We start from the raw sequence: 24,558 nt of genomic DNA, 5'->3' as shown, positions 1-24,558 counted from the left end.
ATCTCTCTCTCTCTCTCTCTCTCTCTATCATAATTAATTAGGTCAACAAAACAATGACACGCACCTGTACCTTGAGTGATGTTCCGCGGCAAGTGTCACGCGGTGCAGCCATTCTAGCCAACCATCCAACCGGGGTTAAAGGGGTAGCAGACTGTAATCCCTAGTATCAACGAGCCCTGCAACCTCCCAGGTTTCTCCAATTCCTGTGTCGTGATGATATCAACTTCATATTGCCGCTTACGTGAGCACTCATTACAAATTCCAGAAAGCGTAACTTGAGCGTTAGTGACACCCAGGGCAGTACTGCCTAATCCTACGGCTCTTGCATCTGTGTTAATGACGGTGGTTGCACCTTGTTCGAGATCCAAGTAGAGTCTGGGGTGAGTCAACACCGAGGTGTGATAGGACGGAGGCGAGAGAACCTCTTTGGAGACGCGTAGCACCAGCCTCTTGGAAGGGTTTGAGGCGAATGGACATATTAGAGGCCTGAGATATGGGGTGATGATAGGTGGCCGAGCCTTGAGGCAGTTACTGGCTAATTACTTTATCACCGAGTTGGACCGACGTTTTTGTTGGTGGTTCTCTAATTACGGAGCAGACCGCCGTTGCATCCCGAAGCGTGTGACGCGAATGGTTTGGGATGTAGGGAGATGGCAAATTTCATGGCAAAGTCGGCTTGAGATTTTCATTTGCCCGGCGGCGGGGCTTAGGGCAGGCTAAGAAGTAGAGTGGTGCTCTCTCTACCGAAGCCAACTCGTCTCTGTTTAACATTACGCTGTTTGCCGAGCCCATATGATAACCCGAGCTATAAAAAACAACGCCACTCACCGGTCTAAGTCCTGTACCCGAGTGCCATCATCATGCCACACAAATTACGTACATACATATAAGAAGACATGCTCTTTTTGCTAACCAGTCATAACGCTCAAGAAAGGGTTTCTCGTCACGGCCCCTTTGCGCTGCCATCGCCGCCGCTTGTGCTTTCGGGGCCATCGGCGGCATCTTCCTTTTCTGCCCGCCTGCCCTGACGGTATTTGTCTATCTTCTCCCGCAAGTACCGCCACGTACGCCGGAACCCGCTGGTCAGGGGCCCCTTGAGAGACTGTGTGGTCGCTGGCCAGCCGATGGTCTGCTTGATGACGGTCCGGATGTAGTTACGGAGTTCGACGGGATCGTCCTGGGCGATGCGCCGCTCAAACCCGCCTCCTTCGCGTCTCTTGAACGCGACAGAGTCTTCATGCTTGCTCTCGTCCATCATTTTGCGGAACTCTTCCGACGGGATGGCCAGCTTCTTTTGGTATTGGAAATACAGACGGGAGCGAAACGCTTTGGGCAAGCGCCGCACCATGTTGCCTCGCTTGACGGGGTCCATATCCTGTGCAAGCCTGAGGTTCTTGGTCTCGTCCCAGATCCAGTCCTTTGCGCTGACGCCGGGGTCGTTGAAAGCTACATTGGGCAGTGTTTCGATGAGGGGCAAGTAGAGACGCCGGAAGTTGGCCATGTTGTTGCCCACAATGTTTTTAACCTTCCGTGGATTCTCGGTGGGTAGCGCCATGCGCGGGTCGCCGAGGTAGCTGATGCCGGCGATCGTACCGTACAGCTCCTCCTCCGTGAAATTCGGCGGGAGCAGCAGCAGCGCTGTTCGTAAGGCCGAGAGAAGGTTCATCTGGTTCGCTAGTCTGATTTTCGGGTCGTCCCGGAGAATCTTGACCGGCTTATGCAGCCTCCCCGCCAGGTAGAGCGTGTCCCACTGTGTCAGGTCCTTCTCCAGGGTGTTTAGTTGCACCACGCCGTACTTGATCAGGATGCCGTTGACGACGACATACGGGTTGAAGTAGACACCCGCGCCCAGCCTATCCTGAACATACGAGACAGCACCGGAACCGAGACTGGCGAGCGAAGAGTAGTGGTCCCGATGCTGTTTCATGTTTAGAGAGTGCCAGTGTTGTGTGTGCGAGACACCAAAAATGAAGTCAATCATCTTTGGCGTGCCGTCCTGAGCTCTCTGCACGGCGAGCGGCGCCTTCGGATGTACCGAGCGAATCTCTTCCTCGGTGGCGGTCTTGCCGCTAGGCTTAGACTGAGGGAACACACCGGAGCCGTAGGCAAAAGCATAGCGGATCGGAGCGCGGAACTGCCAGGGTATTGCTTTTAAGACTTCCTTGAACTCTGCATCGAAGGGGATGTGCTGGTTGACGCCAAAGTTGGCATGAGGAAGGTCTTTGAACGATTCGACCTTCATGTTCGGGTCGTACTCCCAATCCTGAACATCGCTGACTACCGAGGAGCCGGCGGTGGACGAGGTGGTAGCTTCTTTCGCCAGCCCTTGAGCCGATTTGGCGTCCGTCCTTGCCGTGGCGGCAGCCGAGTCTGCCGCCGCATCGTGCCGGGCGCTTCCCTGAGCTTCTTTCGCATCCACGCTGCCAGCGCCGTCGTTCCGCGTTGTACCGTAATTGCGCGTAGGAACCGGCGGGTAGCCTAGCTGGACCGCCGAAGAGGCTTTGACATACGGGGTGAAGACTAGGCGCAGCGGCCTCGAGTGAGGCGCGAGGCGTCTCTGTTGGAGATTGGTGAGCTATGACGTTCCGAGAGCAATTGAACGGGGAATTGGGGCTTACCAGCACCGCGGCGGGGATGCGGCCACGAACCATCACAATTTCTTCGGCGATCGGCGAATCGAAGTTGGATCTCGGGGGACGGTTGGCCGGATTTTGGGGCAGCGCTGCTGCGAAACGTCACCTCCAGCCGAATGCCATGAGCGAACAGATGAGGCCCGGAGGAGCTGGGCGTTGGCTGGAAGCTCTTGCTGCCGAAAAGGAAGTGATGGAGAATGCAGTGGAGATCACAGACCGCATGGCGCCCGCGTCATTGTCAGGGGCTTTCGGTCTGGAACCCCACAATCTGGCCTGTCTTGGTATGCATAGCTTAACAGTGCCTGGAGGACGGAGGACTTGGTGCTCCACCTCTTCCGAAACCAAGCGAAGTCTTGGGGATTAAACACCACCCTTGAGAAAAAAAAAAAAAAAACCTCCAACCCACTGGTACTTGGGGTGAGTTTTGCACTTCTCCTTTTAGTGCGGCCAATGGATTCATTGTGCACTTTATCGTGCGTGCCAAAGAGTATTTGTGCTTACGGTACTTACAGGCACGACTTGTGTATCCGGACTACGTTGACTACATTACAACGCATTTGTCGTGCATTCCATCGAGAACAAACGCAGCAAACTAACAAAGACCGAAGCCAAGTAGGGAGCTTGATTCAATTTGTAAAACGCAGCCAGAGAACCTTCTTTCCTGATCAATTCGACAACAGGAAGGGGCTTAGAACTGAGTTGCCCCGGAACGGGGTGTTTTGGGTTTAAGACGTCCACCCAATCAGAGGTCCGGACGAAACTCTTTTCCAAACAGCAGATCGCGCCGCGATGCCGCGAACGCCAAATCAATCCCAACCGCGTCCATCAGAACGCCGGCCGCCGACCATGAGATCCTTCACACCACAGGGGGACCCTCCGGGATCTGCGAGACGTCCTTCAGTCAGCGGCGGAGGGTCGCAGTTCCGAGCGACCATCAGCGGCGGCATCCCAAGACCCAGCACTTCGATCCGGGAATCCAGGGTAGGGGGAAACTTGAGCAGCGAGCCATCGCTCTGCGTGTGACGATGACGACGACGATGCTGAATAGGCAGCAGATACCGAGTTTCCGCAACAGCACGACCACTCAGCCGTCCTATAACATTCTTACCGGCGAGCCCAACGTTCCAGGCGGCACCATGGCGCGCCCGGGCTCACGACAGGGCAGTGTCTCTGGACCATCGCCTCCGCGGGGTCGCGCCGCCACGACTGCGAGTAGCCTCAGTCGCGAAAGCAGCAAGGAGAACCGACCGCCCGCAGACGCCGAAGAATACGAGGCCCAGCGCAGGCGCATCGAGGAGCTCAAGGCCGAGGTCGGCACGCTGCAGTACCAGATCAGCAGCTACGAGCAAGAAAAAGAGCTGGCGCGGCTGCAGATGGAAAACGAGATGCGCGACACTAAGCGGCGGGCAGAGGATGACTTCAAGGCGAAACAGGCCGCCGAGGCGGAGAGGGGGAAGGCACAACGGCAGGTCGAGGCTCTGCAAAGCGAACTGGACGAGCTGAGAGCCGAAAAGGAGCGACAAAAACGAGAGCTCGAGGCCAAGGCAAGAGATGCCCTGGAAGAGGCCAGGTTGCTGCAGGAGCAACTAGAGGAGCTGAGCGCGGCCAAGGACGAAGCTGCGCGCATGGCCGAGCGGGAAGCGATCGACTTGCGGGCCAAACTTGCTTCACTGCAGCGAACTGCAAACGAGCTGGAGGAGGAAAACAAGGCCAAAGACGACGCCCTGGAGAAGGCACAGTCGCAATTGACGGAGCGCGACGAAACAATCGGCAGGTTAGAGGCTGATGTCCTTCGGCTGAAGGCCCAAACCGGCGACGCCGAAACCATTGCGGTCATTCGGAGAGAGTTATCCGACCAAGTGACACACATCCGCAATCTGGAGGCGAAAAACAGGGAGCAGGGGATGGAGCTGAAGCATCTTCGTCAGGTCCACAAGGCTGTCGAGATCGTCGAGGAAGAGAAGCGCTCTCTACAGAGGAAGCTAGAGGCAGTCGAGGCCATCCAGCAAGAGCTCGACGAAGAGAGACGACAGCGGCAAAGGTTGGAGGATGAGCGGCAGTCCTGGGCGGCTTACCTGCAGGGTGAACCCGGTGCGGATGGCCAGAACGAGTTCTCGTCTCCCGAAGACGTAGCCCGGGCATTAGTCGCGGAACGCCTTCACTCGGCTTCTCTGGTCGAGAAACTGGGAGAGTTGCAGCCGGAGATTGCCGACCGCGACAACATCATCAAGTCGCTAGAGGACGAGAAGGCGAAGCTTCTAGACCAGGTTGAGAAACTCAGGGCGGCCGGAGGCTCTGGTGCGGGGAACGACAAGGCTCGCGCCCGCCTCGAGAGGCAGCGTGCCCTCGCCCAGAAGGAAGTGGAATATCTCCGGGCACAGCTCAAGACGTTTGAGATGGAGGACATGACTCTGCAGCCGGAGAGCGTCGACCAGCAGAAGGTCAAGCGAATCCAAGAACTCGAAGACCTCGTCGACAAATATAAGGCCGAGGTCAGCACGCTACACGCCGACCTGTCCTCGCTCGAGTCCGCCTCTACAAGCCCGGTCCAGCCGGTGCTGCTGGGCAGCAAGCGTCCGCGCGAGGCCGACGACGCCGAGAGCGAGCACCTCGGCCAACTGGCGCGCAAGAACCGCAAACTGCAGTCCGAGCTCTCGGAACTGCAGACCGCCCACCGCCTCCTGCAGAAGGAACACGAGGTCGCCACCTCCCAGCTCGCCTCGGCCCAGGCCCAGCTGCAGACCCGCATCCTGTCCCTCCGTTCCAACCCGACGTCGGACCACGAGGCGACAAAAGCAGCGACGCTCGCGGCGCTCAAGCTCGAGAACGCCGAGCTGCTCGCGCACATCCAGCGCCAGCCGACCCTGTTCGCCACCGTGCCGGCCTCGCAGCTCGCCGCCGCGCAGCGCGAGATCGCCGAGGCCAAGGCGGAGACGGCCTCGGCGCAGAAGTCGGCGCGCCGCCTCAAGGAGGTGTGGGCGGCCAAGTCGGCCGAGTTCAAGGAGGCCGTCTTCAGCACCCTCGGCTGGACCGTCACCTTCATCCCGGGCGGCAAGATGCGCGTCGAGAGCGTCTACTACCCGTCCCAGACGGACGAGCACGAGAACAGCATCGTCTTTGACGGCGAGCGCGGCACCATGAAGGTCGGCGGCGGGCCGCGGAGCGCCTTCGCCCAGAAGATCGGCGACAACATCAAGTTCTGGGTGCGCGAGCGCGGCTGCGTCCCGTGTTTCTTGGCAGCCCTGACGTTGGAGTTCTACGAAGAGCGGACGAGGGCCGGCGGCGGGGTTGAGGGGTGAAGGGGGAGAGGAGGACCAAACGGCATGTGTGATGAGGTTTTTTTTTTTTTTGTTTGTTTGAGATGAAACAGGCATATACCCTCACTATTACTTTCTGATGTTTCCCTATTTTCTCTCTGTTTGGTGCCTGGTCGGTTCCCGGAACGGTGTTTAGACGGGGGAGTCAATTCATAGCCACCATGAAAGTCTTGGCTGTTCTTTTTGCTCATGAATCCAAGGGGGATTAGATACGGTCATCTTCCTGCCCGCATCATAACGCGCCGGTCCAGTGATTGTTACTCCCCGCACAGCCCGGACAAGTTTGGGGACAAGGTTGGGATAGAACAAGGTAGATACGTGAGATATGTACCCAAGTACGATTATGTGCGATCTCATTCTCAGCCCCCTTCGAAATCTCCCAACACCCAGCCAACGATAGCACAAAAGAAACAAAACCACCTAGACAGCTTCTCGAAACATGTTCCCGGTATCAGCTTGCTTCGATCTATCCATCGCGCTTGGCGCAAACCGCAGATATCCTGCCACAAACTCAACAAGACCAATATAAGAAAGCTTCCCTCCACCTACTTAGATTCGTATTTCCCCGACACTAGCCTCTTCACGACCGGCACATCTGCCCACGCCCTCCCCTGCTGCCCGGTAGGATCCGGCGACGGCGGTACCGAGCTAGCGTCCGCAAACGGGTCTTCCTCCTCGACCTCAACCGCCTTGCCCTTCCCCTTCTCCTCAGGCAGCAACCTGGCAACTGAGATCCCACTGCCCCCCTCGGAAGCGGAGTGCGCTGGTGGCGTCCATTCCCAGCGGACTTCGACCTTCCCGGGCATTGGCTCGGCGTTTTGCTCGCCAATGACGCGGCAAATGATCTTAGACCACTCTTCCGTAAGCATCACGTCTCCAAGGCGCCAGTACACGATGTGCTTGTCCTTGAGGTGGGTGCCCGAGGGTTTGGTCTGCACGCCACTTGCGCGAGCGCCCTCGTAAGTGGCGATGAAGACCACGTTAGACAATGTGATGGGCCGCGGGAGAGCGCAAGACGGGTTGAGGCGATATTGTAGAAGGAGGCCGAGTTTGTCGGCTTGGGGCTTCCAGACAGGGCTGATAGTGATGGGACATTGTGATGCCAAGGCCGTGTCCGAGTCGGCGTGCACGCGGTAGGTGAAGACCGGTGTGGTGGTGGTGAGATGGGAGAGGTCGACGGAGAATTCATCGGGATTGGCGGTATTGGCGACCACAGCACGGTTGGGCCCGATGGATTCAAGAGTGGAAAAGTTGTTTAGCCGAATTGTTTCGTGGTCTGTTTTCGTTGTGAGATTTGAGGTTCAAAGGCGAAGAGATATGTGGCAGAGACAGTGTGGGCTTACCTGCGAATGGGGCCTCGGGGTCAGAGACATAGGAGAGAGCGACCTCACCGGTCACTCTGACCCAGCTAGGCTCGCCATTTTGAAACACGGCAGAGACAGCCTCGATAATGGAAGAATGCAGGCCAGGGCCGTAGACGGGCCCGGACATTTCTGGGTGCTTGATCCGCGCAATGCCGCTATATGATGACCCCCCTCCAAACGACGTGCCGGATCGGATTGACTGGGTATCGGACGCACGGCTGGTCTCAGAGGTGAATGTTGCCGGCGGGGTGGGCTTCGGCACGGTGGCACTTGTTGGCAGTGAAGGGGAAACCGGGAATGGATGTTCAGGCGAGATATCGTGCGTTGGCAGAGACGGCATGTAGACTGTGTTTCGCACTTCTCTTCTGCCTCGGACGGTGCCTGTCCTGCGCGTGGGCATTCCCATGTTCAGGGCATTCGCGACACTTGACAAGGCTGCCTGCTTCGCGTCCTGGTCCTCTTCGGGAATCGGCTCGTTCTTGATATTGAGCTTGAATGGGTGGTCGCCTTCCTCAGCTGCCGCTTCTCTCAGTGCCTGCGAGATGGGATCATTCATTTGTGGCGGTATTGTGAACCCGTCGGCGTCCTTGTCCGGCTCACCCCTGCCTCGCTGCTGAGATGGCGGAGCCGTTCCCGGAGCGTCAAAGATATCCTCTGCGGTTCCGTTCAAGAGACTGGGCTGTGACGGCTGCGTATCCTTGGGACCCTCTGCGCTGGCGTCTCCGTTGGTGCCTTCGTGAGAGAGCTTGGCCTGTTCGTTTTCGGCGCCAGTTGGGCTCTCAACTACCGACGGCAGCCTGTGCTGGGAACCAGTTAGGTTATGAGATGAGGCCCGAGGGGAGAGCGTCTGGCTGTGGCTGCTTCCGAGACCGCGCGAGAAGGAGCCGAGACTCTTTGGAGGAGAGCCGAGCTGGCCAAAGCCGCCGTGGACACTCTGTCGCCGGCGGCCGAGCATGGTGCCAATCCGGCTTCGCAGTTTGGACTCTGTCGCTTCCATCAGCATTTCATAGTTGTTCCGAGGTACAAAATCTTTCGCGTACCAGGAGGGTTATTTTCTCTGTGGCCCGAATGCTCGCTTCCATCATCCCCAGTGATGCTAGAAGGGGCAGCGGTCGGGGTGACGGGCGTTGGTTGCCGTGTGAAAGACTTCTTTTCAACCTTTGGCTTTCCCGCAACTGTCCTCTGTACGAAGTTCTGAATCTCCTGGGCAGTATTGACTTCGAGCATCACGTTGAGCACCTCCTCGGCAGCCGCCTGGGTTCGAGTGGCTTGATCGACCTCGTGAGTCTCGAACTGCGTCAGGACATCGCGTAGATGGTTTATACGCTGTTCATCCAGAGCTTGTAGCGTCTCGTAAATGAAGGGGGCCTGGGACTCCCATGTCTGGGTGGCCGACTCCAGCCTAGCCGCAGCCTGGTCGACTTTCTGCGCATTGGCTTTCCCTCCCTTTTTGCTCAGTTTTTCCGACTTTTCGGTCGCATCTTCCAATTCCTTGGCCATGGCACTGAGATTTGCGCTGATCGTCTGCATATTCTGCATCTCCTTTCTGTTCTGAAAATTGCGAAGGGGCTGCTCGACGTCTTTGTCGATGCGCTGGGCGAACAGCTGGTGCGAGGCGGCAATGCCATCGGTTGAGCTGAGAATCTTGTCCCATGGAGCTTGGAATATGCTGTTCGAGAGCAGTGGTCAGCTTGTGGTGCCGGGAAAAAAAAAGGAGCAACAAGGAGTGCGACGGACCCGAGCTCAGATGCAGCGTTTGGCACCTTGAAGACCAACAGCTTGCGAAGGCCGGCGACATATTGCTCCTCTACCCTCCTACGCTCCTAGGACAGTCTCAGTCCCGCACGCCTCCAAATCACGGCAATGCCCGTCCTCGTACCTGAAGCCAATCTGCGATCTCCTGGTTGGCTCTTGCTATGCGTTTGACCCGGTCCGAGAGCACTTGCACGGCCTGGCTCGGCTGCAGGTTCGCCTAGAACGAGGAGAACACGACCGTCAGACGATACCGCATCCTGCAGTATTTGCACTGCACCCAGGGGTCCTTACCAGCATCGCTGGGTACTCGGACCGAGAGAGGTCGTCGACAGACGCCATCCTGGGCGAATCGGCGAAAGCGCAATCGGGGCGACGGCGAAAGGGGGGAAGCTGTCAACGCATAACACCGAGAGCGCGGGCAACTTCATCCAGCTGCCCGTGATGGCGACGAGAACTGCGCGCGACGAGCAGTTCGAGAATCGCAGGGCTTGGTACGGAAAGCGTCCGATGCTGGTTGCAGCTTGCAGAAAGAACGGCTGGGCCGGCGCGCATTGATGTCACGCAGAACGGGGATGGCCAAGGGCCAAGCTGCTCCCAGGCGACCAATCGTCGTTGTTGTTCGGACTGATGCAGACCCACCGTTTGGATCCACAACCCGCTTGAATTGTGCCCGACGCTGATGGTGATGGACCTCGCGAAACTTCTGGCAAGAGGAGTCAAGCCCGAAAAGTGCATACCCCAGTGGGCAGCGAGAGACCCTGGATAGCTGCTGCCAGTCTTAGACTACTTAATCATGCGGAGATGCGGAGATACTGCATCAACATCATAAGACAACTACAATTGTCATTACTCTACAGGTAGAGCCGGTGAAAGCTGGCAGAGTCCCCCGCGCACTTTTAAGAAGGAGCACTGAATCTCCGGCAAGGTCGACAATATTTAGATTTCTTGTTCGCACGCAGATTAGTCTCCCCAGAAATAATTGACGTGTCAACTTACTACCCCAAGGGCCTTACCCCTCGGAGGACCTTGCTTGGATTTCAATCGGCGGACAAGTTACGGAGAAACATCACGCTCCAAGCAACTGAGGCAGGGCAGCATGGCAGATAGCGACTGGAGAAGCTCACTCACCGCTACACAGAGATATGATAACATCCAAAATCTGTGAGCGTGATTTGCATCGACGAACCTATGTGGAAGCCAAACGCTAACGCCTCCACAGAACGCGAGTGCTAGCGGCTGCCGGTATCACTCAAAGTGCATTCGAGATCGAAAATGAGGCATACAAGACTGCGGCTAGCAGGGTAAGGAGCTGTCGTGCTTGATTTGATATCCTACCGCCTGCCCTGACAAAAGCATAAGGAAGAGTATGACGCAGCGTGCAACCCGCCTGTTTCCAAGGCCGAAGAAGACCCGGAGTCCCCAGGATCTCTACCAGAACCAGCTGTTGTTGAGCATGCCGGCCGAGAGTCCTCACCCGGGATCACCATTGGTAACTATCCTAACTGCCACTACATTGCCAGCGGCGTCACATCCGAGGTCTACCGTGCCGACGTCCACGCCCTCAAGGTCGTCGTCGAAACACACAACATCGAGCCTCACAATCCGCACCGCGAAGCCAAGATCCTCTCCTCTCTCAGGGATCCAGACGCCCGCTCCTCTCTCAGGGATCCAAACCCCCCCCACATCATCCCGCTTCTCGAAACATTCCGTGACCCGAAAACCCAGAATTTCGTCCTCGTCTTTCCATACGCGCCTTTTACCCTCGCCAGTCTCCTCTCCACCCACCGCCCCGCTTCGGCCCCCCTACCAGACGCCGTCACCCGCACAATCTTTACCGGCCTCTTCCGTGCCCTGAGCCACTTGCACGCCCGGTCCATCATCCACCGCGACATCAAGCCCTCCGCCCTCCTCCTCACCACCCCGACGCCGACCGACCCCTCGCAGGTCTACCTCTCCGACTTCGGCACCGCCTGGCACCCGACCTTTTCCCCGGGGGACAACACCGAGCCGGCGCACCACAAGATCCTCGACGTCGGCACGGGGCCCTACCGCGCCCCGGAGACCCTCTTCGGCAACCGGTCCTACGGCCCGCCCGTCGACCTCTGGGCCGCCGGCGTCGCGCTGGCCGAGTGCTTCGCCCGTCGCCCGCCGTTCGAGTCGCGCCCCGCCCACGAGGACGGCAACCAGCTCGGCCTGGTGCTGAGCATCTTCCAGACGCTGGGCACCCCGACCCCCGAGACGTGGCCCGAGGCCGTCGGCTTCCGCACGCCGCCCTTTGAGATGTATCGCATCTTCAACGGCCGCGTCGCGAGCGAGGGATGGCAAGCCGTCGTGCCTGGTCTGCCTTCGGGCGAGGGAAGCTGGATGGAGCTGGTGCAGGGATTGCTTCGATTTGAGAGTGCGCAGAGGGTCACCGCGGACGAGGTAAGTGCTTGGTTTTTTTTTAAAAAAAACCATTTATTCTGAGCTGTGATGATGGAAGAGAGTTTTTTTTTTTTTTTTTTTTTTTTTTTTTTTTTTTTTTTTGGATTGTGGCGATGTGCTGACGATGGGCTAGGCATTGAAGTTCCCTTGTATGAAAGAGGGGGGAGGAGATAAGTCCGAATAGGCGATGCTGAATTGAAAATGGACCCGAAATTACACTGTTGACCGGCGTGGGAACAAGTCGAGACGTTGGACTCTGCTCGCTCGCAGATCCCGAAGGCATCGAAGCATGAATGAAAAGGGGGCCGAAGAGGGCGCTCGGCAGGAAATGCAGATCTCAATTTCTATGGTCTCAATTCGACTCCTTATCATGATTGAGCACCCACTGCCCAAGACGTCAGCCATGATGGATGGCATTGAAGCATTTCCCAAATACCCCTATACTGTGCGTGAAGTCTTGACACGGGCAGTTGTGCCTCGTGCACAACGTGGGCACGTCGAGTTTCATATCCGTAGTGTTGATCGTGTCTGAATCGTTTCGTCGTGTAGCATGGCGCTTACTCAAGTTCAATCGTTCCGGGAGGCTTCGAGGTGATGTCGTAGACGACACGGCAAACGCTAAGGCCGCCGTCAGCAATTATTGTCATGTGGAGGGGGGAGATGGCGCGCAATGATTGATATCATACCCATGGACCTCGTTAACAATCCGGTTCATCACCCGCTGTAGGAATTCCCAGGGGAAGTTGTAGGCTTCGGCGGTCATAAAGTCGGTCGTGGTCACGGCGCGGAGGACAACGATCTGGGAATCATCAGCCACCGGAAAAGGGCCAGAACGTATGGGAAAGGGGAAAGAGGGTGAGTGCACAGGATAGGGCAGGGCAGGGCAGGGCAGGGTAGCATACATAACCGTAAACTCTCTTATCACCCATTACCCCCACGGCACGGCTGGGGTCGACGGCGGCATACGCTATTTGAGCAGGTCAGCTAACGGCTTTGACTATGCGTCTTCGAGAACATAAAACCAACCTTGGGAGATCCGGTCATAGATGCCAGCCTTGCGGATTTCCGAGATGAAAATCTGACGGCAGAAATCAACACATGTCCTAAACAAACGATTGTCGGAATAGGGGATGCCTACATGATCGGCTTGGCGGGCAATCTCAACCTTCTCAGGTGTCACTTCGCCCAGGATTCTGACAGCAATACCAGCTAAAAGAAGTCAGCATTGGAACCCGATGTCGGGGGGAAGGGGTTGTCATACGTCCAGGGAAAGGATGCTTTGAGTACCCGGTCAGTAAGTGGCACACACAAAGGGAGACAGTCGCCGACCTACTCTCATCACGAGCTCTTCCGGGATTCCTAGAGCACGACCAAGGGCTGCACACTTATTGTTAGTCCCAAGCTTCTTGGGGAGGGAGGAGAGGCAAAGTCCGGAGTGATGTTTGAAATTGGCGTCGTCACATACCGCGAACCTCATCCTATTCGGCGGTCAGTCAGTGAGCCGGCCTTGGGATGGGCGAAAAAAAAAAAAAAAAACCAACCTTATACAAGGATCTCAGGGGTTCAATAAGCTTGAGCCCCTGTCCGTTAGCCATACGCGCAGGGAGGCCACCGCTGAAGACCGGTCAGTATCACATTGGCTCCGCCCCATTTCCGAGAGGCTGGACAGCGAAAGAAACATACACATTGTGGTGAGTCTAAGATAACAAGTCAGTGATTGAAAAAACATGCGAAAATCTGACAGACAGGCTAACCTTGATAGTGGCCGAAGGGCCCTTGAACGATAGCGATTCGATCACATCCGGATAGAGAGTGCCTCTGCCAATGTTCAGGAAACACGCTTTGCGACTGTGTCCGGTGGCAAATTAAACTCACTGCATGAAGAACTCAATCTTGCCGGCCTTTGTTGGGTCACTGGCAGCTGTCTTCTCAATCTGACGCTTGTCAGCTGTGATGGGACAAGTCGGACGGCTGGTGGGAGCCTCGGAGATACCTTGATAGCTTCTTCCTCGAAGATGTCGATGAATTTGCCACCTATTCAGCAGTTAATTTTGAAATCTACCCACTTTCACTTCGGGGAGGGGAGTCGTATCCGAGAATAATGGGTATTGATAAGCGCATACCAATAAACTTTCGCTTTTGCTGTCTAGAATGTCAGGGGTGTTCGCGTGGACAAGAGCCGTTGACAGGGGGGAGGGGGGCGGTGTCGCATACCTCGGGATCTTCAATGCCCTTCAGGCCGTCAAGGAATTGCTGTGAGGCATCAACAACTGTGAGGTTGATGCCAAGTGCCTCGCTTAAGTCCTTCTGGACCTGCTCGCATTCGTTCAGGCGCATAACGCCATCTGATTCGATGCCGTCAGGCCGGGTCACTTCTAGATTGGAGGCCGACGGGAGTTTACGTACTGTTAACCAGCACGGCCCAAAACCTCGAGCCAATCGCCTCTTTCTGACCAACAGTCGGTGTCAGCTCTCCTAGGGATCATACCTTGAAGGACTCACCATCAATTTCGCGGCCACGGTTGAATCAACGCCACCACTAACAGCGGCAAGGACCTGCCCCTTTTCGCCGACAGTGTGGCGAATCTGTGCGATTGCCTCGTCCAGGAATTTCTGCATTGTCCATTCCTGCTTGCAGCCGCAGATGTTGACGGCAAAGTTCTTGAGGAGCTTCGATCCGTTCTGTGTGTGTGTCACCTCGGGATGAAACTGCAGGCCGTAGATCGGCTTGGTCTCGTGGCCGATGGCGGCATATTCTGAGTTATCGGACGTGGCTACCGTGTGGAAGCCCTCGGGAAGCTTGGCGAGCTTGTCGCCGTGGCTCATCCACACTCGCATGGACTCTTCGATCCCTTCGAAGAGGCGGTCTACGTGGTTATCGAGAGACCGCGCCTTGAGCATGGCGTGACCATACTCGCGGTGCGTCCCCGCAATGACATTTTCTGGGTTGAGGCGATACGCGAGCTCCTGCATGCCATCTGTGACCCCCCGCCCCCCAAAAAAAGGTCAGCTAGGGCCCGAATGATTTGGAACCAGTCCCTGGGGGGGACAATTTACGCACAGCAAATGCCCAGAATTGGTACATCTAAATCAGAAGAGGTCAGCCACGAACGGAGGAGCAGTGCCAGGAGACGTAATTACTCAGGTCAAAGACGGCCGGGTCGACATGAGGACTGCCCTCCTCGTAGACAGAGTAAGGCCCACCAGAGAGGATAATCCCCTTGGGTTTGAACTTGAGTTCTGAGAGCTTCTGTGTGCACGGGAGCATCTCCGAGAAAACATTGAGCTCACGAAGACGGCGGGTGATCCTTCACATCCTCTGTCAGTCCGTTCTATCTGCCCGTTGAGGTTCGTGGGTCGAGGACTGGACTGCATGGCGCCATTGCCCCGGGCCGCTGGAGGAAAGACCAGACATGCCCGCCTCTTTGATTTTCAGATTCAGTTATGGACATACAGGTGGGTATACTGTGAGCTGTTTGATGGAAAATCTCGTCAGCTCCCGTAATTACGGCTGCTCATGCGGACTGCTCGTCATCGCTCACCCAAAATCGAGCACCAAGATGGTGTCGAAGGCGCTGTGGGCCATGGCCTCTCCCGGTTCACCGGCCATTGTGAAATGTTCGTTTTCCTTTTTCTTTTTTCTTGTGGCGATCGGGTTGTTGACTTGGGGTAAGCAGAAATTGGCACCGTTGAGCTGCGGTTTCTGATTTGGGACCCAGTGAAGGTGTGTGAGTCAAAAATTTTGTGAGCCTATCAATTTTGGCCGCCATGGCTGGGCCGACACTCGGAGGTGGGCTGCAATCAGGTCTCCATGCCTGAAAATCTAGGTCAGGGCGGCTGTTCCCGGTGGCAAGACTGTCATTGCCCCGCTGGAAAATCGTCCCATATTGCGTATGTAGAGATCTGGTGGTGTACCCGAGCCCTGCACATCCACCAACTATTAACTGCACGAGTGCATCTCGTCGTTCCCATGGCCCCCGATCCCGCGCTTCGCCAATTGCGATCCTACATCTGACAGAGGGCGGAACCACACCCCCGCGGAAGCCCACTTGCTGCTGCTCGATGATTCCGCACCTGCGCGATGCTCTGCAGGTAACTATGCGGATTACATGTGCATGTGCGCACATCAGGTAACGTTAATTCGTACGGGCATACATACACACACATTTGTTACATATATACACTGTGTATGCACTGCGAATAACTAATGTAAATACAGAGAGAAAACAGGACCGTGTTCGACCCATCGGCTTGGCCGACCGCGGCCACCGACATTAAGCAATGGGCGTCCGACAAAAGGAGCCTACTGTGGTAGTGGTGGCCATCACCGCGTCCACGGACAGAAATACGCAGGGATGCAGGGTAGATCTGCGGAGACTCCTCCACGCGAGCCATGATGGCGGGACAAGCCTCGCCTGTCGCAGGTCCTCCAGCCGTGGCAGCGATGTTGCCGACCACGGGAACGGCGGTGGGGCCGCCCTTTCAGCTCTCGCCTCCATCTACAAACAGGACGTCACACACTGCATGCGAAGGAAGGCCGGCCGGCGCTTGCTCGTTGGTGGCGGGACTGCAGGTCGGTTGTCGCGCGCGCGGAGTGGCTGTGGGGTACCAAGGTCACAGATTCACGACCCTAACCTTAGCCAACCGGAAGAGGACGAAGCTCTGGCCGGAGATTCGCGAATCTGAAACTATGCAGGATTAGTTACTTAGCGGGAAGCCCAAGCCCTCTCGGGCCCTCCGTATCGAGCATGTAGTGTATGTATGTACATACACACTGCTAGGGGTGGCGCTGCTGCCACCCCTTTCGGTTGGCCGAGCGAAAAGGGAGTGTGGACCAGACCCCGCCCGGACTCGCAAGACAGGGCTCGAATGAGTGCAGTGATTTGGCCGCGCAGCAAGGCAGAGAGGACCAGACCACCATAGCGTGGCATGGGTCCTTACAAAGCTGTCTCGCAGAGTCAAGCTCGTCGGGGAAGGGGCCAGTGCAGCTGAAAGTTGCATGTCCGTGATCTTGTGATGAGCTCTTGCGCATAGGACCGTTTCGCGATATTTCTCCCCCCAGAGCTCCCCGCCCGGGACCCAAACAGATCCCGACCGCGGAAGTAATCAGAGGAACAAGCGGATGGAGAGGGAGCCAGGATGAAGAACAGGCAGAAATCACGAAGCGGCTGCCGGACCTGCAAGCTCAGGAGGGTATGTGTTTTTATGCCTTATCCCCGGCACACTTCCTCGGGGGGCTGCCCCTGTCACACTACTGAGTAAACAGACGTGATGGAGCCGGATGGGCCCGGAAGGAATCCACTGACCACTCCCGTAGTTGAGATGTGATGAGACCAAGCCCGGGTGCCGGAACTGTGCCCAGAAAGGGCTCGAGTGCCCCGGCTACCAACAGCGTCTCCAGTGGTCCACGAAACACGAGAGGCCGACCACAACACAAACACGCGGTCCTCCGAATTTCACCCAGCTTGTCACTGCTGCTTCCGAGTCTATTGTGTCCACGCCGGCGACGACTGCGCAGAGGCCCGGCCATGGCGGGGCCAGGGCCTCGCCCGTGGTGCCCGTCTTTGACAGGCGTACGCGCCCTACAACCTTCCTCTCCCCATCGACATCGGCATCCCCGTCAGCATCCGCGTCGCCGTTGATGATATATTCTTCACCTTCATCCACAGCATCCCCGCCGGCCCACCACGAGGACTCAACAGTCAGTGCCGAGGCCCATGCCGGCCTGGCGCCGGTGTTGAACTCCGTGGCGAGTAATGATAACAATGCGACGACCCCCACGCCCAAGACGGAACCGGGGACGCCCGACGAGGCCGAGCAGGCATCCGGGTTGACCATGTCCCAGCCGGTCGTGGACATTCCGACTTTTCTGATCGAACACTGGTTTAAGTCGGTCTGCCCATCGTGGTCGGCGCTAGATTCTCCCGCGAACCCGTATCGAAGCCTGACAGCCAAGCTCTGGCAGAGCTCGACGCCAGTGTTCTACGCCCTCCAATCCATCTCCGCAGCTTCGCTCGTCGAACGGCTACCGCACGTAATGCGAGATACCGCCCAAGCCGCACCTCGCATGGCTGACGAGGCCATCCAAGAAGCACTCTGCGCCTTCTCTACCGCCACCCGGCCCAAATTTCCGACCGAGCTTCTCCTCTCGCTCTTCTGTATGAGCTCATCCACGTGCTGGCTAGAAGCAAGTCAGCTTGGCCAGCAGTACGTGAGGCAGGCCCGCGCGGTGCTCAAGATCCTGGAGGGATGGACATTAGATAGCGAGTCCCAGGAGTTGCTCGCTTTCTTCCAGGGGTGTCTGATTTATGAGGAGATGCTCCGTAGTGTCGTTAGCGACGGCGAGGACGACATCCAGCACATGCTCGGCTGGCCAGAGCCTGCGACTCGACTGCCCCTAGTAGCGGCGATCCCGCATACCTGGACCGGCGTGTCATCCGAAATCCTGAGGCCGTTCGGAAAGGCGTTAGCCCTGTGTCGGAGGTCCCGCAATCGGTGGAGGCTAAGTGGCGCGACGACGTACCGTGTCCTCAAAGGCGCAATGAAGGACATCGAGGAAGCAAAAAGGGTGGAGGATAACTTGTTCTTGGCTGGTGTCCCGCAAATAATAGGTGAATGCTACCAGCCTCAAGAAACCCCCGATCGCACCCGAGATTTGTATCACCTCACCGAGGCGTACCGCTTGTGCGGCCTCGTCCAGCTATATGAAGCCTTTCCTGACCTGGCCGTCCAACGAACCCCGGCCCTTAAGGACGCCGACGGGCCTAATACCATCTGGCAGACCTGGGTCTCTCCCCTGGCCCTACATGTCATTACCGCTGTGCTGACCAACGTTCCTCCCGGAAGTATGAGCCGCATCCAACCCATCATTTGCCTCTGCGCCGGCAGCGGACTCCGATATGACGCCAAAGTTCCGCTGGGGTCCGGACACCAGAGGTACTTCCTGAGCACCGAGCCCGGCAGCCCGGCCGCACCGCTTCCCAAAGATACCGCGCCCGGTATACGCTTACTTCACCCCAATGTCTCCGAGAACGCGATCAAAACGTCGCAAGCGCGCCGGCTCGTCATGGATAGGCTGGACAAGCTCGAGGTCACCCTACCGCCAAAACCGATTGCTGTGGCGAAAAAACTTTTGCGCGCGGTCTGGTCTGCATATGAGGAGATAGAACTCGGTCGGAGGACGCATTGGCTTGACGTGATGGCCACCACAGGACTACACAGTCTCTTCGGTTGATTGACGCCGGCCACGGCTGGGCAAGGGTAAGGGAAAGAAGGGGGGGGGGGGGGAGCGATGACTGGGCGGCGCCAATGGGCCTTCGGCCGCGCTGGGCCCTGCAAACCAATTAACTATACCAATCAACTATAGCTGATACGACAGCACAAACGATGCTCGTCGCTATTGCCGGGCCACTGTATGTGTCTAAGACACCCGCCGCATTGGGCTTAGATTCCGACGTTTAGTGCGAGATTGAAGCTCTCGTGCATCGTGGATCTAGCGTACAAAGAATTAATTATGAATTACCTGCCAAAGTTATCACAACCCGCCAAAGTTATCACAACTCTCCACAGAATATCTAGCAGTAATTAATAACTCTCTACCAACGGCATCACCCACTCGCCCTGCACCGGCACAGGAGGACTGTGCCACCACTAGGCTAGCTCGGATACTCCCAGCGGCTGTGAAGTAATGTGCGGCGGCCAGGGGTTTTCCGTTGGTGTAATTACGTGACGAGTTTTGAGCAGGGTTGGGCTATGTCTTGGCTGTGAAGAATGTCAGAGAAGGGTTTTTGACGGTGGCGGTGGTGGCGGCGACGGTGGCGGCAGCGGTGGCACTGTTATTGTTGTTATTTGCACATAAGTGCCTAATATAACTGGAGTAATAAGCAATCCGATACAGGCGATGGTATTCTGTGAATCAATTATACAGGGGCGGCCGGCATAAGGGATATCTTTCTACTATAGTTAAATGTAATAAAAAGATGAGAAAGAAACGAAAAACAAAACTAGGTCGGTACCGTAATTAGAGGTATCAGAGAACAGCGAGTGTTAAATACGGATTACAGGATTCAGCTACCAGGGGGTCTGACCCACCGCCCCCAGGAATGACGGACCAGGGTTTGACATGGATTTAGACAACACCTTCCAGTGCCTCCGGCACTTGGATCAATCAACGCTTTCATCACCTACTTTCGGAGCTCATACAAGAGTTCTGGGAGTGCCTGCCACAGCGCTCACACCGGTCTTGTTAGCCATTATTGTAGCACATCCACCCGTGCTGTAGCAGCGAGTCTTGCTTCATGTTGAGGGCAAATGGCAGAAGTCCACTATGAAGAAGTTTCCGTCAGGTAGCAAAGCAATCTACTCAATTATTTCTAGAGACCTCCACGTTCTGTTTTACTTTTTTGTAGTTATTATGTATGTTTGTGGTGGCTTCATGTTTCATGTTTCATGTTTCATGTTTCTCTTTTCTCCGTTTTTTGTTTGATCTTGAGAATCGAACGAACGATAAGATCCTCGGCACACAGCTCCTCGTCAGGAGATTGTCTTTTCGGCTTCAAACAAAAGGGGACGATTAGCCCCTCTTCTTCCGTCATTTGCGCGAGGTGGTCGATGAAGCAACACAACCGTCACAAACAATACATTTCTTAAACTGATGTTTGACAGATCGTCAGCGAACTACCTCATCACCAAAGTAGCCAACCGCGTTGAACTTAGGCCTTGTGCTGCAGCTGCAGCTGCAGCTGCACAATCTTGTCTATTCCCATATTCTCGGCGCCCTCGTCGCTCCACACTTCCATCTTCTGTATCTTGGGCCAGCTCGAAGCGGCGCGGTAGGCCGTCTGCACGTTTTTGCGGTAGAACCAGGTGCTCTGCATCTTGGCGACGGCCAGCTCCCAGTTGGTGGTGTATTACTCGCGGTAGAAGGGCTGGTAGCCAAGGAGACCGCCGATCCACCGGCCTATCAGCACCGTGATCCAGTAGCCCAGCAGGGTACGGATCCAAACGGACCACGGTTTGGGCACCCACTTGGGAAGTGTTGCCGGGAAGGGGAGATAGTGGTCGCCGCCGTCGAAGGTCTACTCGTTATAATGCCACTGAGTTAGCTGGTTCGGAATTCTCGGGGCCGAAGAAGGGTTTTTTTCCCCAGCAATTACGTACTGCGCACTGCTGAATGAAATCGATCTTGTTTTTGTAGTACTTGAAGCAGTCGGCGCGGATGCCGTAATTACCAGTTTTCGAGGAAGATGCGGTCCAAAACGAAATCCTTGCCGCTGTCGGTCGCATTGACCATGAAAATGCTCTCGCCATCCTAATCGTTATCCTTTTCCTCGGACTTTTCATGCTCGCCAACGTCGACGAAAAAGCGGTGGATGTTACCGGCTGGGCAAACAGCAACGTCGTCACCAGGGCGGAGGATCTTGATCTCCTCGTTGATCTCGACGTCGATGCGCCCCTTGATCACGCGGAAGCGCTCCGTTTGATGGGCGTGAAAATGCGGCGGCGGACCCCGGTATGCGTCACTCGTGTCACCCTTGGGAAGCGGCTGGTACTTCTGCAAGATCTGAAAAGAAGTTCCTGCTGGCGGCTGGAGGAAGTGTGTTTTGATCTTGCCGTCACACCTAGTTCCGACGGTTACCGGATTAACAACACCCCAATCTTCTTGCGCGAAAGTCCCGACTCCGGACACTCACTGTACCAGAGGGTTCTGACCCGCCGAGATGGTGATTGGTACGAATCCCATGATAGGCAGCTGGCCGGTCGGTAGGTATCTAAGTCATTGAGGGCACGATTTCGAGTGCTCAATCGGAGGTGCGGGAGCGAGAAGGCTGCCGCAAACCGGCTGTCACAAAAGAAAGGTCAACGTCTATATGCATCGTTCTATGGTCACCTGAAAGTGAGCTACAAGCAATCTGTATTCTCAGCGGGATAGCTGCCACAATTAAAAAGCTCTTGCAGAATGTATGCACGGAGCACGGATTACTTCTCTGAGGCAAGGTTAATTACCCTGTGGGGATGTTGCGAGCTCCACTTGCCCCTTCTGGACAAGATGTTGAACAAGATTGGGCATCTGCCGCATTTGCGGAAGCTAGGTAGGAACCTTCCGAAAGGAGATGGGGCTAGAGAATGCAGGCGGGTGCGGAATGGCCGCAACAACACCCCGGCACCGACTCGCGCTGATCAACTTCTTTTTTTTTAAAAAAAAAGCGTCCACCTCTTGATCGCTTATCAACTTGCTGCTGGCTGTGGGTGACGACGAAATCAGATACCACGCTTCGCTCGCTAATTGCTCAGTCACGATATTCGCCGCGTGACGCAAGATGGGCTTGATTGGTCAGCTGCAGCCGCTCAAGCTGTACTCGCACAAGCGGGGACCGGATCCATGGAAGGTTGCATTGATTCCCGAGGAACTCGACATACCGTATGTCTCTGAGTACTCGAATTCGACCAAACCAAGACCGAGCCCTACTTGTCGCTCAACCCGAATGGGAAGCTCCCTACACTTGAGGATCCCAACCGTGAAGTGGTTCTTTTTGAGGTGAGCTTCCTAAATTTCTGAATCAAATGGCATTGCTAGACTTCTCTTGCTTGCTAGAGCGGCGTAATCATCGAGTACTTGATCGAACAGTATGATGTGGAGGGGAGGCTCACCCCTAGTTCTCCTCAGGAGAAATGGCTCGCACGGGCCTGGTTGCATCTGCAGATGTCTGCCCAGGGTCCGGCTTGTGACCACAAGGTCTGGCTGAACCGAACCTACGCGGCGAACGACCTGGATGCAGCAAACGAATATTTCACCAAGGATATCAAACGGGTCATTAGCGTACTGGACAGCCAGCTTCGCCGCCGCAAAGGGCCGTTCCTTCTTGGACCGAACATCTCTTATGCGGATCTGACCTTTGTCCCTCATTACTTGATGCGGTCTCTGTTTGTGGCTGGGTACGACCCAGCTATTGAGCACCCAGATTTTGCAGCCTGGTCGGAGAGGTTGAAAAGCCGGCCGTCGGTCCAGAAGATTGTTGCAGTTAAAGAGGAGTTGGCAAAAGGACAATGAGATCGCGCTATACCTTAGCTGAAAATTGGGCCTTTGCTAGATGCTAGAGCCTGGGCTATGGATTATCCTTTAGCGATGATTGGGCCTATTAATTAATCAACAGCTGGGCAAAAGTGATGGGCGGGGTGGATTCCTTCGGTGTCCTCCGAGACTGAGCATCAATTTAAAGAATCATTCTTACTTCGCTGACTACTGAGAAACATGTTGCGTTCCTTTCCGTCCATCATTGATTTGGTCTGCACACTCAACCTAACCTGAACGACCCATCTGATTTCTATGAAAAAACGTTAGTGGGCTCCCAGTGATGTGCTGCTTCTAGGACTGCGCGGCCGCAGAACTACGATACGTCAACCCCTGTGATGGCTTGCTTACGTAAAAAATGCATTGTACTGTACAGTACAGTACGGATTACGGCACCTTCCTCTTTTAACTATGACTAATAGATGAAAGCCTTAATTACTGCTCAAGCCCAACATGGATGTGTTTGTATGCGTTTATGTGCGATCATGAGAGAGTAGACTTTGACCCAATTCTCATGCATACATCTTCGGGTAACTACCTAATATGCTACCTCATAAGCGAATCTTTAATAGCCTTCTCGGCCTCTGCAACGGCGTCGTATACGTACAGCCAAGGCTGAACAATTGGGCATGACCTAGGCCATTCGATCAGTTCAAGTGCTGTAGATAACTCTAGCTGTGTTTAGGGGTTCGTGCGAGCCATACCATCGACTTGGAAATTCACCATTCAGGCTCTGCTCGCCGGTCAAGGCTCGGTCTCTTTCCTCCTGGGCTGGTCCGTCAGGCAGGTGGAAGAACCATCTCTGTCGGCGACTCTCGTTAGCACGGCTCCAGGAGCGCCAGCTGGGGGCGCTTGTCGGTTGCAACCACAAGCAGGTATACAATCATGACTGACTTGTGACAATGCTTGCTTAGCAATCTCCTCCACCCGTGCTTTTCGCAGCGCCTGGTAAAGCTGCAGCACGCGAGGAACATCGGCTCTTGTGTTGGGGGCCCCTAGCAAACGACCCAACACTGCGCCATCTTCCATGGCTGAGTTTGCGCCCTGTGCAAGGTACGGAAGCATGGGGTGGCACGCGTCTCCGCTATCGAAGGGGGGTTAGCTGGAATTATTTTGGAGACGAGATGCTTGAATTCGCGGGGGTATGGGAGAAGGAGGGGGGTTGGTTGGTTTGAGACGGTACGCCATAGTGAACCGGCCGCCTTCATCATTCCATCTCTCCGGTGACGGAACTAAGGACGGGCGAGAAAGATCAGCGTACGAGGCGGACCGCAAGCAAGCAAGCTTCTTACAGTGCATCGACTTCCATTTCTCGACGGCCTCGACGTGGCCCAGAAATCGGGTGAGGCCGCGAAGCAACTGGTCAGTCCAGGTCAACGTGAGGATAATCAAGGCGCAGTCCCGGGCGAAACACTCCAATGCCATCAGTCCCAAGAGTTGGTGATGTAGTACGTGTCCGTGGACACGTCCATCATGTAAGGTTAGATTAGTAAGCCCTGTGGATGCCTGCAAACGGTAGGTTCTTTATGCCTATCTTCTTCTTATACAGAGCCACAGGGCCAGTAAATGTTGATAGGAGACATCGATCTTTTGAACATTTTTTTTAACTACTACAACCAGACCTCTATCAAATGGTAGCGAGCACTACGACCAACCATCTAACAACCATCAATACTAGATTCGTATCGCTCTGACGATCAGTTTAGTACTAATATCGCGATAGTTACGCTTTGTTTTGGCGACTTAGTAACCGAACTAAGTAATTCTATTATAACCACCATAAAATCCCTCTATTCCTAGCGACTAAATAACCAGGGTAGTCATCCCTATCTATCCCTCTATTCCTGGCGACTTGGTAACTAGGATATTCTTCTACCTTCTACCCCTTAACTCTATCTTCGTTTGTTCCTAACAAACGAACCTTATATTAATACCTAGATCTTTTCCTATAGACGATCCTCCTAGTTATCTATATCCTCTAAACTCCCCTACTA

General features: G+C 55.5%; 9 protein-coding genes across 9 annotated transcripts; 4 read left to right on the top strand and 5 right to left on the bottom strand.

Annotated features, from left to right (window-relative positions):
• Positions 1–672: 672 nt before the first annotated feature.
• Positions 673–2,846, bottom strand: P884DRAFT_242856 (mitochondrial matrix Mmp37-domain-containing protein). Its single transcript, XM_069440289.1, has 2 exons — positions 2,619–2,846; positions 673–2,557 (listed from the first exon to the last, which is right to left on the bottom strand). Exons 1-2 carry the CDS (start codon positions 2,649–2,651, stop codon positions 944–946), a joined length of 1,647 nt encoding a protein of 548 aa, XP_069297855.1. The 5' UTR covers positions 2,652–2,846; the 3' UTR covers positions 673–943.
• A 165-nt stretch (positions 2,847–3,011) lies between these two features.
• On the top strand, positions 3,012–6,239 carry P884DRAFT_242852 (spindle assembly checkpoint component Mad1). The gene is made up of 3 exons (XM_069440288.1): positions 3,012–3,050; positions 3,146–3,614; positions 3,689–6,239. The coding sequence occupies exons 2-3, from the start codon at positions 3,423–3,425 to the stop codon at positions 5,930–5,932; spliced, it is 2,436 nt and encodes an 811-aa protein (XP_069297854.1). The 5' UTR covers positions 3,012–3,050; positions 3,146–3,422; the 3' UTR covers positions 5,933–6,239.
• A 256-nt stretch (positions 6,240–6,495) lies between these two features.
• P884DRAFT_199476 (Muniscin C-terminal mu homology domain-containing protein) lies at positions 6,496–9,408 on the bottom strand (the record flags this gene model as incomplete). The annotated part of the gene is made up of 6 exons (XM_069438231.1): positions 6,496–7,226; positions 7,294–8,298; positions 8,355–8,983; positions 9,052–9,116; positions 9,194–9,286; positions 9,361–9,408. The coding sequence occupies 6 exons, from the start codon at positions 9,406–9,408 to the stop codon at positions 6,496–6,498; spliced, it is 2,571 nt and encodes an 856-aa protein (XP_069297853.1).
• Positions 9,409–9,824: 416 nt separating this feature from the next.
• On the top strand, positions 9,825–11,786 carry P884DRAFT_291913 (kinase-like domain-containing protein; the record flags this gene model as incomplete). Its single annotated transcript, XM_069444132.1, has 5 exons — positions 9,825–10,230; positions 10,289–10,370; positions 10,423–11,493; positions 11,627–11,642; positions 11,764–11,786. The coding sequence occupies exons 1-5, from the start codon at positions 10,166–10,168 to the stop codon at positions 11,784–11,786; spliced, it is 1,257 nt and encodes a 418-aa protein (XP_069297852.1). The 5' UTR covers positions 9,825–10,165.
• On the bottom strand, positions 11,777–15,519 carry P884DRAFT_242843 (uncharacterized protein). Its single transcript, XM_069440287.1, has 22 exons — positions 15,036–15,519; positions 14,948–14,965; positions 14,635–14,801; positions 14,555–14,578; positions 13,996–14,471; positions 13,900–13,942; positions 13,708–13,838; positions 13,617–13,635; positions 13,487–13,527; positions 13,369–13,427; positions 13,248–13,311; positions 13,177–13,190; positions 13,035–13,107; positions 12,959–12,971; positions 12,827–12,870; positions 12,755–12,770; positions 12,632–12,702; positions 12,520–12,571; positions 12,396–12,460; positions 12,180–12,292; positions 11,930–12,111; positions 11,777–11,878 (listed from the first exon to the last, which is right to left on the bottom strand). Exons 1-21 carry the CDS (start codon positions 15,101–15,103, stop codon positions 12,051–12,053), a joined length of 1,632 nt encoding a protein of 543 aa, XP_069297851.1. The 5' UTR covers positions 15,104–15,519; the 3' UTR covers positions 11,777–11,878; positions 11,930–12,050.
• A 255-nt stretch (positions 15,520–15,774) lies between these two features.
• P884DRAFT_269526 (fungal-specific transcription factor domain-containing protein) lies at positions 15,775–18,727 on the top strand (the record flags this gene model as incomplete). The annotated part of the gene is made up of 5 exons (XM_069442278.1): positions 15,775–16,066; positions 16,217–16,248; positions 16,581–16,686; positions 16,760–16,806; positions 16,856–18,727. The coding sequence occupies 5 exons, from the start codon at positions 15,775–15,777 to the stop codon at positions 18,725–18,727; spliced, it is 2,349 nt and encodes a 782-aa protein (XP_069297850.1).
• A 1,356-nt stretch (positions 18,728–20,083) lies between these two features.
• P884DRAFT_277391 (uncharacterized protein) lies at positions 20,084–21,235 on the bottom strand (the record flags this gene model as incomplete). Its single annotated transcript, XM_069443067.1, has 7 exons — positions 20,084–20,143; positions 20,241–20,361; positions 20,407–20,570; positions 20,653–20,691; positions 20,753–20,792; positions 20,829–21,113; positions 21,186–21,235. 7 exons carry the CDS (start codon positions 21,233–21,235, stop codon positions 20,084–20,086), a joined length of 759 nt encoding a protein of 252 aa, XP_069297849.1.
• A 960-nt stretch (positions 21,236–22,195) lies between these two features.
• P884DRAFT_199344 (glutathione S-transferase) lies at positions 22,196–22,543 on the top strand (the record flags this gene model as incomplete). Its single annotated transcript, XM_069438225.1, has 1 exon — positions 22,196–22,543. The coding sequence occupies one exon, from the start codon at positions 22,196–22,198 to the stop codon at positions 22,541–22,543; it is 348 nt and encodes a 115-aa protein (XP_069297848.1).
• A 909-nt stretch (positions 22,544–23,452) lies between these two features.
• Positions 23,453–23,647, bottom strand: P884DRAFT_161038 (uncharacterized protein; the record flags this gene model as incomplete). The annotated part of the gene is made up of 1 exon (XM_069437266.1): positions 23,453–23,647. A coding segment is annotated over one exon (195 nt), but the record flags the coding sequence as incomplete, so codon positions are not given.
• Between the last annotated feature and the right edge of the window lie 911 nt (positions 23,648–24,558).

This window comes from Thermothelomyces heterothallicus (genome assembly GCF_042370625.1).
Source record: "Thermothelomyces heterothallicus CBS 202.75 unplaced genomic scaffold P884_scaffold_10, whole genome shotgun sequence".
Lineage (NCBI taxonomy): Eukaryota > Fungi > Ascomycota > Sordariomycetes > Sordariales > Chaetomiaceae > Thermothelomyces > Thermothelomyces heterothallicus.
This window is presented reverse-complemented; position numbering and strand designations above follow the sequence as displayed.